The sequence below is a fragment of the Trifolium pratense genome, linkage group LG5, assembly GCF_020283565.1.
Source record: "Trifolium pratense cultivar HEN17-A07 linkage group LG5, ARS_RC_1.1, whole genome shotgun sequence".
Classification (NCBI taxonomy): Eukaryota; Viridiplantae; Streptophyta; class Magnoliopsida; order Fabales; family Fabaceae; genus Trifolium; species Trifolium pratense.
This window is the reverse complement of record NC_060063.1, coordinates 20,045,269-20,055,301: the sequence shown is the minus strand read 5'-3', so window position 1 is coordinate 20,055,301 and position 10,033 is coordinate 20,045,269. Positions and strand designations below refer to the sequence as shown.

Genomic DNA, 10,033 nt, shown 5'->3' with positions numbered 1-10,033 from the left:
CCTAGAAGCTCCCTATTTTTTTTATATATATTTTCTATTATTATTTTCAAAGAAATGCAATGAGTTACCTTTGGTAAATTTTTTTTTTAAAAAAAAAAAATAGGTAAAATTGAAAAGCACATGTATAAGTATAACCCTTAAACAAGAATAAAAGAAAACAAAATGCAGGCGCTGCTGCTTTCTTTGTAAAGAGAATGGTATACAGTACTAACTAAAACGCAACATTTCCACTGACCAACACCAACTCGACGGTAAACGCAGGGTAGTTGGTCGTCGTCAGCCGCCACAAACAGAGTAAGTCATCCATCCATCCATCCAGGTTTTCCTTTTTCGAATTTCCAACTCGTTGCCAAATCGGTTCATTTTCTTTCTCTCCTTAGATCTATCTCTATGGTTATGTATAATTGATGCAAAATATCTACTAAATCTTGAAGAATGCAATGCTACTAAATATATAATTAATTGATTTGTAGCATTTCCAATTATTTTGAAAATTTAGGACTATTCATTCATTGTTTGACATGTTTTTATTTTCCTTAGACAAAGTTTGTTTTGCAAGGTCGAAATGAATGGTGAATTGTGATTGATTTGCTCATCTAATCATCATCTGTAATAATTATTTTGTCTCTGGCTCTGGAATGATGCGATTTAGCCAAATCAGACATTAATGTGCTCCATGATGCAATCCACATTATCGGTTTGGATCGAGCCTCATGTTGAAGCGCATTTCTATGATGATAAACATGGAGATTGGGTTTTTATATTCCTGACCAGAACCAGTTATTCATAACACTTTTGTAGTCTTATATCTCTACATTTTATGCCTGCTACCATTTATAGTTTACACACATCTCCAATTAATGGGAAAAAATGGAATCCAAATGCATGTGCTTGTGAATGGTTCCATGTGTTACTGAAATAGATCAACTTTTGCAGGTTTGTGTTGAAGGTTTGGGCGACATCTTTATCATTCCATCATTTACCTTTGCAATATGATGATTATTTTGCTTTGCATTATCCTCACCATCATGAAGGGTCCAACCCTTTGCTTTGGAAATATGTGAGTGTATATTAAAAACCCTCAATCACGTCATCATCTTATCGATTTGGAGTTTGGACCGACAAATCAGAAATCTGTGTTATTAACTTGATTATTATAGTGGTCAATTGATTATTATTATAGGGTCGAGGACAAAATTTTGAAAGTTGGAGAAGAGCTATGGAGAGAAACTCTGCCATTGCACGGTGGCTCTTGCTTTTATCAATTACAAGGTTTGAAACCCTATACGTGGTATGAAGTGAAGATATCATATCCAGCATCTGTATGTATATTATGTCTTCTTTCAGTTCTTTGCAGACGATTTTCCTTTAGAAACTAACACACACTAAATCAAATAGCAGATACCTGCTAGCTTTTCCTTACAATTGAAGAGAGACAAGTCAGATTTGGCGCTGAACAATAACAGGAGATTGCTCAACACTGAAAAGATCATTTTTAAGACCGATAGCGATCAGGTGCAATGTTAGTATGAAGTCTTTTTCCAAAATTTCCCGAAACGTTTGTATGTGGCATAACTATACTTATGCTTTGTTTGTACAACCTTGACTGAATTCAGGATGAAACCCATTTAATATTGGTAACTGTGGAGCCAGAGGGATTTCCTGCAAAACAGCATGTACCCGAGAGGCAATTTATTATCTTTAATATAGGTAATATTTTGCATACTATATTAATAATTTTGAAGTTAGTAATTGATTCTTCTTTACTAGTTTTATTAACTTTTGAATTTCTCTGGTATATTTTAGAGTACAGCTCAACAGACTCCAGTATTACGAAAATTTCCTTTAATGCTAATTTCCCTTGTTCTATTGTTCATCTGTTGATACATCAGTGTGCGATGAACTGCTGTTAGGCATACCCTACAAAGCTTGGTGGGTAGTGGCACTAGCATTCGTGTGTCTCGGAATTGCATTCACTGTCCCTTCCTTTCTTCCATTGTATTTGCTACCAAAGAATCAAGAGCTACAATTAGACCGTGTTTCGAAAACTTCTTGACAAGCTTCCCAGGATGATATAGTTATTGTATGATTGTCTATCCAAATGCTGTGGCACACTACATGCATTGAAAATATAATTTTGGAACTCATCTTCTGACCACTAGTTTATCAAGTTTTGTACCTTTTTCCAGCAGTTGTAATGTAACAGAACTACTAGTCTCTGATTTATTTTGCTTATGATGATGCTTACAACTTTATGCTGTTATTTTAGCAATATGTTACATTTAGTTATCTTCTCTGTCATTCTAACTCACAATAAACTCAAACTTGGGTCTTTTGGAAAATTTATTCTTGTTTTAGCTTTGCTCATTTGAAGATAAATATTCCTATAAGAAAAATGTTAATTTCAATATGTTCATTTGGGTTTTTTTTTTATGTTTAAAAAACATCATGTCACACACACGTCCTAAGATTTGTTGAGAGATATTATTGCATAAAAGATAAAACTTTATTAAGATTAAATCCAGAACTTCAACAGTTCAACTTTAAAATCGACTAATGAATTTATTTTTGAAAATAATTAGCTCGTACGTATAATCACTTTTTACACTTTAAGCTAGATACTTGACACTTCAAATTATTCTAATTAAAAGTATTTTAGCATAGTTAATAGTTCTTAATTGGAAATGTGTATTTTAGACGTTGGAATATTTTTAAAGCATGTGGACAAGATTCATGTGCAAGATGTCATTTTTTATGACAGCTACTTCATAGTTTTTTTAATGGATAAAAATTTAGAAAAATATTACCTATATCTATTTTGTCTCTTCTGAGAATATATTATCAACACACCACCGTGTTCATTTTTCTAATGATCTTATCATTATATCAATTCAGAATGTTAATTTAGTTGGGGAGCCAAAAGATCAATTCGTGTATCTAATAACTAACTCACTTGAACTCACTGTGTGTGTTCAATCTTAGCATCTTCAGAATAAAAAAGACAGTATGAATGAAATCAAAGGAGAACACAGTGTCCATGTTGTTTCGTCGGAAGCGGAGCCGGTTCCCGCCAAAGAGCTGCCTAAAAAGGCAAAGCGTGTTGCGTCGCTTGACATCTTCCGGGGTCTCACTGTTGCGGTACTTCTTCTTCCTCCTCTGCAAATGTCAACTTGCTTCTTTTGTTTACGACTATATATAGCAGTACCTGCATGTTCCAAATGTTAAGACTACATAATAAATTTAATATTCCTTGATAATATCATTTTTAAACAACCTACAGAAAACATCATTTGATTTCTTTAGGATTAGTAAATATCCTTTTGATTTTGCTTTAGCATGTTTGATAATATGTGTTGCAGCTTATGATTTTGGTTGATGATGCTGGAGAACAATGGCCAGTGATTGGTCATGCGCCGTGGAATGGTTGCCATCTTGCTGATTTTGTCATGCCTTTCTTTTTGTTCATTGTAGGGATGGCCATTCCACTTTCTCTCAAGGTTAGTTGTGATTGAGAAAATAGTGTGGCTAAGATTGCTTAAAGTATTTTATTTCTTCTTCGGTTCGAACCAGTCCTTTATTTGTTTATGTCTTCTATTTGATGTCCAGAAAATACCGAATAAACTTCTAGCTGTTAAAAGAGTGATAGTAAGAACACTCAAACTCCTCTTCTGGGGTCTGCTCTTACAAGGTTAGTTTTTCTCACAAAAAGAAGTAATTTAAGAGGAAAAACATGAACTACTAATTCAATATTGGATAAGCTTTCTTAATTGTTGCTCCCTCTTTATCATAAATATTGGTCAGATGTATAATAAGAACCATTGATATTGGTCTTGTGAAAGTTATTCAGTTGAAATGTGCTATGATAATTGAATCTGAATTTCATATTAAGTAATCTTCTAATAGTACATATTTGTGATTGTGAAAGACAAAACATCATTATGCTTTATTTTGTTGTGATGGATGACCTTAATGATGAAGGTGGTTACTCACATGCTCCTGACCATCTATCTTATGGAGTTGACATGAAACAAATAAGGTGGTGTGGCATTCTTCAGGTGATTTTGATCCCTTTTTTTTCGTGCTTATTTCGGTAGGGTGGGTTTTCGATATAATAATAACATTAAAAGAGATATTTTGTGTGGTTGTACTTCTAGAGAATTGCTCTAGCATATTTGGTTGTGGCATTGGTGGAGATAATTTCAAGAAGTAGACAAGCTAGAGATGATCCGGAACACACCAACCTCTCGATATTTAAGTTGTACTATTGCCATTGGTTAGTCTGTAATGGCATAATTTTTGGTTGATTGCCAATATGATCGGCTTGTTTTGAGCATTCTGTTTATTAAAATTTCAGGGTGGTAGCGGCGTGTATACTTACTATTTACTTGGCTTTACTTTATGGAATACATGTTCCAGATTGGCAATTCACTGTCCATAATCCAGACAGCATGTATAACGGCACAACTTTCACCGTAAGCTTCCAGTTCGCGCCTCTTATAACGGCACAACTTTCTCCACGCATTCTTAAACATGAAGCGGCGATATTTTCTCCTCGTTTTTTCAACTCTCTAATTTGTTTTCTCAGTCAATTTTAGGTAACCTGTGGTGTCAGAGGGAAACTTGACCCTCCTTGTAATGCCGTAGGATATATTGACAGAGAGGTGCTTGGAATTAATCATGTGTATAAGAAGCCAGCTTGGAGGAGATCTGAAGTGTGTGGCTATTTTCAATTTTCAACTAGATAAATTTTTCTACTTAAATATTTGAACGAATCGCCTTTTTCAAACACTTATTGCCTTTTATGTAAGTCCTGCAGGCTTGTTCCGTGAAACCCCCGTATGAAGGGCCTTTCAAAAAAACTGCTCCTGCATGGTGTTATGCTCCTTTTGAACCAGAAGGAATTTTAAGGTCTGTATATGGTCTCCAAATCCTCTTAGTAGCTTGTTTTTGGGGTAGCAGGAATCCCAAACATGGTATTATAGACTCCATATTCTAGATTTCAATCGGTTCTTTATTTACCTTGGCTTTGTTTTCTTCAATGTAGATGCTATCATTGTATGTGATCCAATTATTGAAAATGTTTTTCGCATTGTTACCAAGAAAACAAGTTGAGGACTCACATATTCATTCTTATTTTGTTTGATAGTTTGATTAGAGCATACCATAAAATTTTTGCATACAATTTTGAAATGCTTCCTTTTGAGGACTGTAATATGATTATGAATTACGACCGGTTTATAACTTGTTCTGCTAATCCTTAGAGTGATATCATATGCAACTGCAGCTCAATATCTGCTATTCTATCCACAATCATCGGATTGCATTACGGACATGTACTTATACACTTTCAGGTAAAACCCGTGACTCAAAGTAACCAATTCGTGCTTGAAATCTCCTTAACTTTTGTTCACCTCTTCACTTTTGTTATTTTAGGATCATCTTTCAAGATTGAAGCAATGGCTTCTCCTTGGCTTTGCTCTCCTTACTTTAGGATTTGTTCTTCACTTCACTCATGGTATGAAATCTTACCTCAGTGTTGGTTGAAATTTACTATGTAACCACATTCATCCTAACTTTTTCTGATGCTGCAGCCATTCCTTTGAATAAACAGTTGTATACACTGAGCTATGTTTGCGTAACATCTGGTGCTGCAGCATTAGTTTTTTCAGCCTTCTATGTAATGGTATGTATATTTCTGGACTTTCATTTCATTACGTCGGCTATTTTTCACATATTTCTCATTTGGGTTGATTTACAAATTGTACTCGGTGATTGCAGGTTGATATTTGGGGATTAAAAATATTGTTCATCCCTTTTAAATGGATCGGCATTAATGCCATGCTTGTCTATGTCATGGCAGCTGAGGGAATCTTTGCAGGATTTATTAATGGCTGGTATTATGGCGACCCGCATAATACACTGGTACATCCATCCATCTTAACTGATTTCTGTATACTTTGGTTCCTGAACTTTTGCTCAGTATCCTTGATCAACCGATGCTACTATCTGGATACTCGTTGAAATGTTTAAAATCTTAACTGATTCTTTTGTTACTTAGTTTTATAATGTTAAATTTTTTTTGTCAACAGGTGTATTGGATCCAAGAGCATGTTTTCATTAGAGTATGGCATTCAACAAGAGTAGGCATCCTACTATACGTAATCTTCGCCGAGATCCTATTCTGGGCCGTCATAGCAGGCATTTTGCACCAACTAGGCATATATTGGAAGCTTTGAAATTTTTTTAAAAAAATGAACACGCATGCTGTTGTTTTAAAAAATGAACGCGCATTTCGCTAAGTTAAATTTAGTATGTTATATGTTATGTAAGTATATTGATGTTATTTAGTTTGTAATAGTATGTTTTTTGACATTGTTTTTGCATATAATTATGCGTTGGCGAAACTCGAATCATCCGATTCAATACGAATAAGATTTTTCTTAAGGGAGCAATCTAATTTGAACCAAACCACATGCAACTTCAATGAATACTCACAAGTCACCACATGATAGTTCAGAATCTATCAACTCTTTTAGAAATTAGAACTATATTTTGAAACCAGAACATGGCGAGAACTCTTGGGGATTGTGATTCACTGCAGTTATATTTTCCTGCAGTTGCCAAAGTTAAGACACAAAGCTTTTTATATTCATTATTTTTTTTTTCAAAATATATTTTCTTTCTCCTATAAACCACCACAGCACACTACTGCAGGATTTATCCTACTGCAGTAAATCCACTCGCGTTGTGGACTACGATGTCTTCGACCAGTAGGTGTAGCTTTTCGACTATTTCTAATCCAACTCACAAATGCCAAGTAACTTCAAACCCACAAACTTGTCTCTTTGTTATTCTTCATCATTCTTTCACAAATTTAACCTTTGCCATCAAGAACAAAGTGCTCAAAAATGGTTTCATCGAGCTCTTGCCATGTTCTAAAATGAAAGAATGTTTTAAGGTTTTCTTTTCAAAAAGAAGCGCATGGGGGTCTAATTTAAAATATCTACAATGAATGGTTGACACTAATTTATCACAGAATAATTTCTACCCATTATGCCATATGCTTTGCCTTGGTTTAGGTCACAAAAATAAAAGAAATATATAGTTAACATCACTTTGATCTTGATTAATGAACTGACAAAAACATAAAATTCATTTGAAAACCTTGTCTATCAGCTTAACCTTTTAAGTTAGTAGTTATCCCAAATAATGTCACAAGCAAATCAAGATATATACTCCACACATTTATTTGTCCAAAGTATTACCATAATTTTACCCAACAAAGTACATTGCACACTAAAAAGAAGGCCTAACAAAAAAAAAACAAATTAACTTGGTTAGAAACTATTTTTTATTTACTTTAAAGACAAATTATATTGATACTAATCAATAGTAGTATGTAGCAGTCATACCAAAACCAATTAGTTATCAATTTTTTGTATTTGAATTTCACATATGGAACATTGAAAAACAGAATAAATGAACTGTAAGAAAAATAAGATTGAATAAAGGAACATACCTGCTGAATTGCACCAGGACCAAACTGTAAAAAGCAATGTGGAATTCCTCCACTGTTCCAGCAAAAAAATTAATCAATATCTGAAGGATCCCAAATCAGTAAATCACAATTTGTAGCACGCACACTTCTGATTTGAAGATCTGTCTAGTGTCAGAACTCGGAAGCACATAATTATGGCTTTGTTTGGCAATGCCAAATTTTGAGATTATAAGCTCATATTTTAAAAAAGACACTATCACAGTCAAATGTGATTGAAATCATAAAAGTGACGTGACATAATAAGATCCAGCTAATGGCGAGATAAGAACTAAAAGTGAATTGCATTGTTGAAGATAATCAAAGCGGGTTAAAACAAAAGAATCCTATGCAATCTTACCTTATCTCAGCTTCTTTCTTCTTTTTCTCATGCCGAAAACAAATAGGTAATCATGATAATCATATCATCAAAAGATTATAGTAAAGGAATTACTAAGTTACCGAATCCTTTTTTACCTCTTGTTGAATTAACTCTCTAACAGGCCTATAAGCAGCAGTTGCGCATATGTTCTGCATTTACCAAATAATGAAAAAGAAAAATGCATTAGACACCTGAAACTCAAAATAACAAAAGCATCTGTAGGTTGTAATACAATAGTTAAGTTACGTCCACAGGAAGCAATAATAAAAACCTTTAGATCACTTCCACTGTATCCTTCTGTCATAGTTGCAAGTTCCTTAAAATCAAGTCCATCATCCACCTTCTCTTTAGCCAAAAGGGTCCTCAATATATTTTCCCTGTTATCCACATATGGTAGTCCAACCATAATCCTGGTAACCAAAGATGAATAATATAGCAAGTAAAATCGTCAAAATAATATTGAATAGAAGAGTATTCAGATTATGAAGATGTTCAATGTCCAATAGAGTGTCCATTTTGTCTTTCACATTATGAAGATGAAAAGCATTTATTTTTTGATTGTGTGGCTGCTAAGGAAGCATGGCAAGCTATGGGGCTGTTCCATATAATACAGTCACGGCTGAACCAGTTTGATAATGTTAGAAACTTGATTTTTGACATGTGCAGGTATGAAAATAAAGATATTGCAGGCAAAGCAGCAACTCTTCTTTGGCTTATGTGGCAAAATCGCAACAATTTGGTGTGGAATGACAACAATTCAAGTGCTCAACAGATTGGGATTCAAGCAGCTCAATTTTGGCATCAATGGGCGTTGGTAAATAGGCGTTTAGATGAGCAACAGCAGCATGTACACCAGCAAACAACGTTCAGTGGAGAGGAGCAGTGGCAGCCACCTCCTATCGGTTACTTGAAATGCAACGTCGATGCGAGTTTTTTTAATATGGTAGGAGCAACCGGGTGGGGATGGTGTCTTCGTGATCATAATGGACAATTCAAACTTGCAGGAACAAATTTTGTGAAGTCACCACTCAATATTTTGGAAGGTGAAGCTATGGCTATTATTGAAGCAATGGAGATGATGATGCAAAAAGGCTTTTCCTATGTCACTTTTGAGAGTGATTCCAAAACAGTGGCGGATGCTCTTAATCTAGTCTCGTTGGTTTATCTGAGTTTAGCATTATGATTTCTCATATTAAGTCCTTACTTAGCTCAAATGACTACTTTGAGGTCAAGTTTGTTAAGCGGCAAGCTAATATGGCAGCTCACTCTTTAGCTAGAGCGGCCTATTCTATGTCTAGCCGTCGTATCTTTGATTCCATTCCTTGTTGTATTGATACTTATTTGAATAATGAAATGCGTTAATTTTGTTTCTGTCAAAAAAAAAAAAAAAAAAAAAAGAAGAGTATTCATATCGTTGTTGTGCACACAGACAAACTTGCCATCAAAGCAATATATATACTGCTAAAAATTATAAACAAATAGAAGAAATGCTAACAACACACATTCTCAGAAACTCTTTTCAACATATTCTGTATCATTGATTGAAAATCATGGGTTCAACACTTGGAAAACAGGTCCACATGATTCAGTGAAATCGATATGGACGAGTTGCAAAAGATAATATGACAAAATAACAATAGAAATTAATAGAGTGAGTGACATCAGATATTCTTAAAAGTAAATTTGGACACCAATGAATATATTTTGAAGGAAAGTCAACAGATAAGAAAAAAAACAAACTGAGCAGTGAGTAAAAACATCCTAAAAAATCTATTTAGAAAGGTTTGAGATCACCCAGAAAGAACTTTTACCCATCTTCCTAAAGACCATAAAACAAAAAGCACTTACCACCGTTATCCAGGGTCCCAAATCTGCAGAGGTTTACTCCTACAGAAATGAAAAAAAATTCAAAAAAACCAAAACTGCAGTCTATTAATCACACCAAACATCTCAAATTGAACTATGAAATAAATGGTCAACACACATACAACATGCCCAAAGCTCTATAATAAGGAAAATAAATCATACATCTTACATACACTATCATCAATGTACCATGAGCCTATAGTTTTTGCAAACTTTCTCAATCTTCTTCAAACACAAACCTTCAATACCAA

General features: G+C 34.2%; 2 protein-coding genes and 1 non-coding gene across 3 annotated transcripts; 2 read left to right on the top strand and 1 right to left on the bottom strand.

Moving 5' to 3' along the window:
* The first annotated feature begins 633 nt into the window (after positions 1-633).
* LOC123887848 lies at positions 634-775 on the top strand. Its single transcript, XR_006801838.1, has one exon. It is a non-coding gene; the product is annotated as a small nucleolar RNA snoR127 (small nucleolar RNA).
* Positions 776-2,847: 2,072 nt separating this feature from the next.
* Positions 2,848-6,452, top strand: LOC123884066 (heparan-alpha-glucosaminide N-acetyltransferase-like). The gene is made up of 13 exons (XM_045933066.1): positions 2,848-3,138; positions 3,360-3,497; positions 3,607-3,688; positions 3,979-4,055; positions 4,155-4,273; positions 4,355-4,472; positions 4,596-4,712; positions 4,817-4,908; positions 5,285-5,351; positions 5,434-5,515; positions 5,592-5,683; positions 5,779-5,922; positions 6,090-6,452. Exons 1-13 carry the CDS (start codon positions 3,007-3,009, stop codon positions 6,234-6,236), a joined length of 1,407 nt encoding a protein of 468 aa, XP_045789022.1. The 5' UTR covers positions 2,848-3,006; the 3' UTR covers positions 6,237-6,452.
* Positions 6,453-6,699: 247 nt separating this feature from the next.
* Positions 6,700-8,322, bottom strand: LOC123886212 (outer mitochondrial transmembrane helix translocase-like). The gene is made up of 4 exons (XM_045935546.1): positions 8,188-8,322; positions 8,012-8,065; positions 7,520-7,571; positions 6,700-7,309 (listed from the first exon to the last, which is right to left on the bottom strand). The coding sequence occupies exons 1-4, from the start codon at positions 8,320-8,322 to the stop codon at positions 7,224-7,226; spliced, it is 327 nt and encodes a 108-aa protein (XP_045791502.1). The 3' UTR covers positions 6,700-7,223.
* Between the last annotated feature and the right edge of the window lie 1,711 nt (positions 8,323-10,033).

Excerpts from the sequence above, each read along its gene's own strand:
- LOC123884066 (XM_045933066.1), top strand. The coding sequence starts at position 3,007 with ATGAATGAAATCAAAGGAGAACACAGTGTCCATGTTGTTTCGTCGGAA. Across the intron at positions 3,498-3,606 it reads CCATTCCACTTTCTCTCAAG|AAAATACCGAATAAACTTCT; the intron begins GTTAGTTGTGAT and ends TTTGATGTCCAG. Across the intron at positions 4,473-4,595 it reads ATAACGGCACAACTTTCACC|GTAACCTGTGGTGTCAGAGG; the intron begins GTAAGCTTCCAG and ends AGTCAATTTTAG.
- LOC123886212 (XM_045935546.1), bottom strand. The coding sequence starts at position 8,322 with ATGGTTGGACTACCATATGTGGATAACAGGGAAAATATATTGAGGACC. Across the intron at positions 7,572-8,011 it reads GAGAGTTAATTCAACAAGAG|TGGAGGAATTCCACATTGCT; the intron begins GTAAAAAAGGAT and ends TTGCTGGAACAG. Across the intron at positions 7,310-7,519 it reads GTCCTGGTGCAATTCAGCAG|GCCTTCTTTTTAGTGTGCAA; the intron begins GTATGTTCCTTT and ends TTTTTTTGTTAG.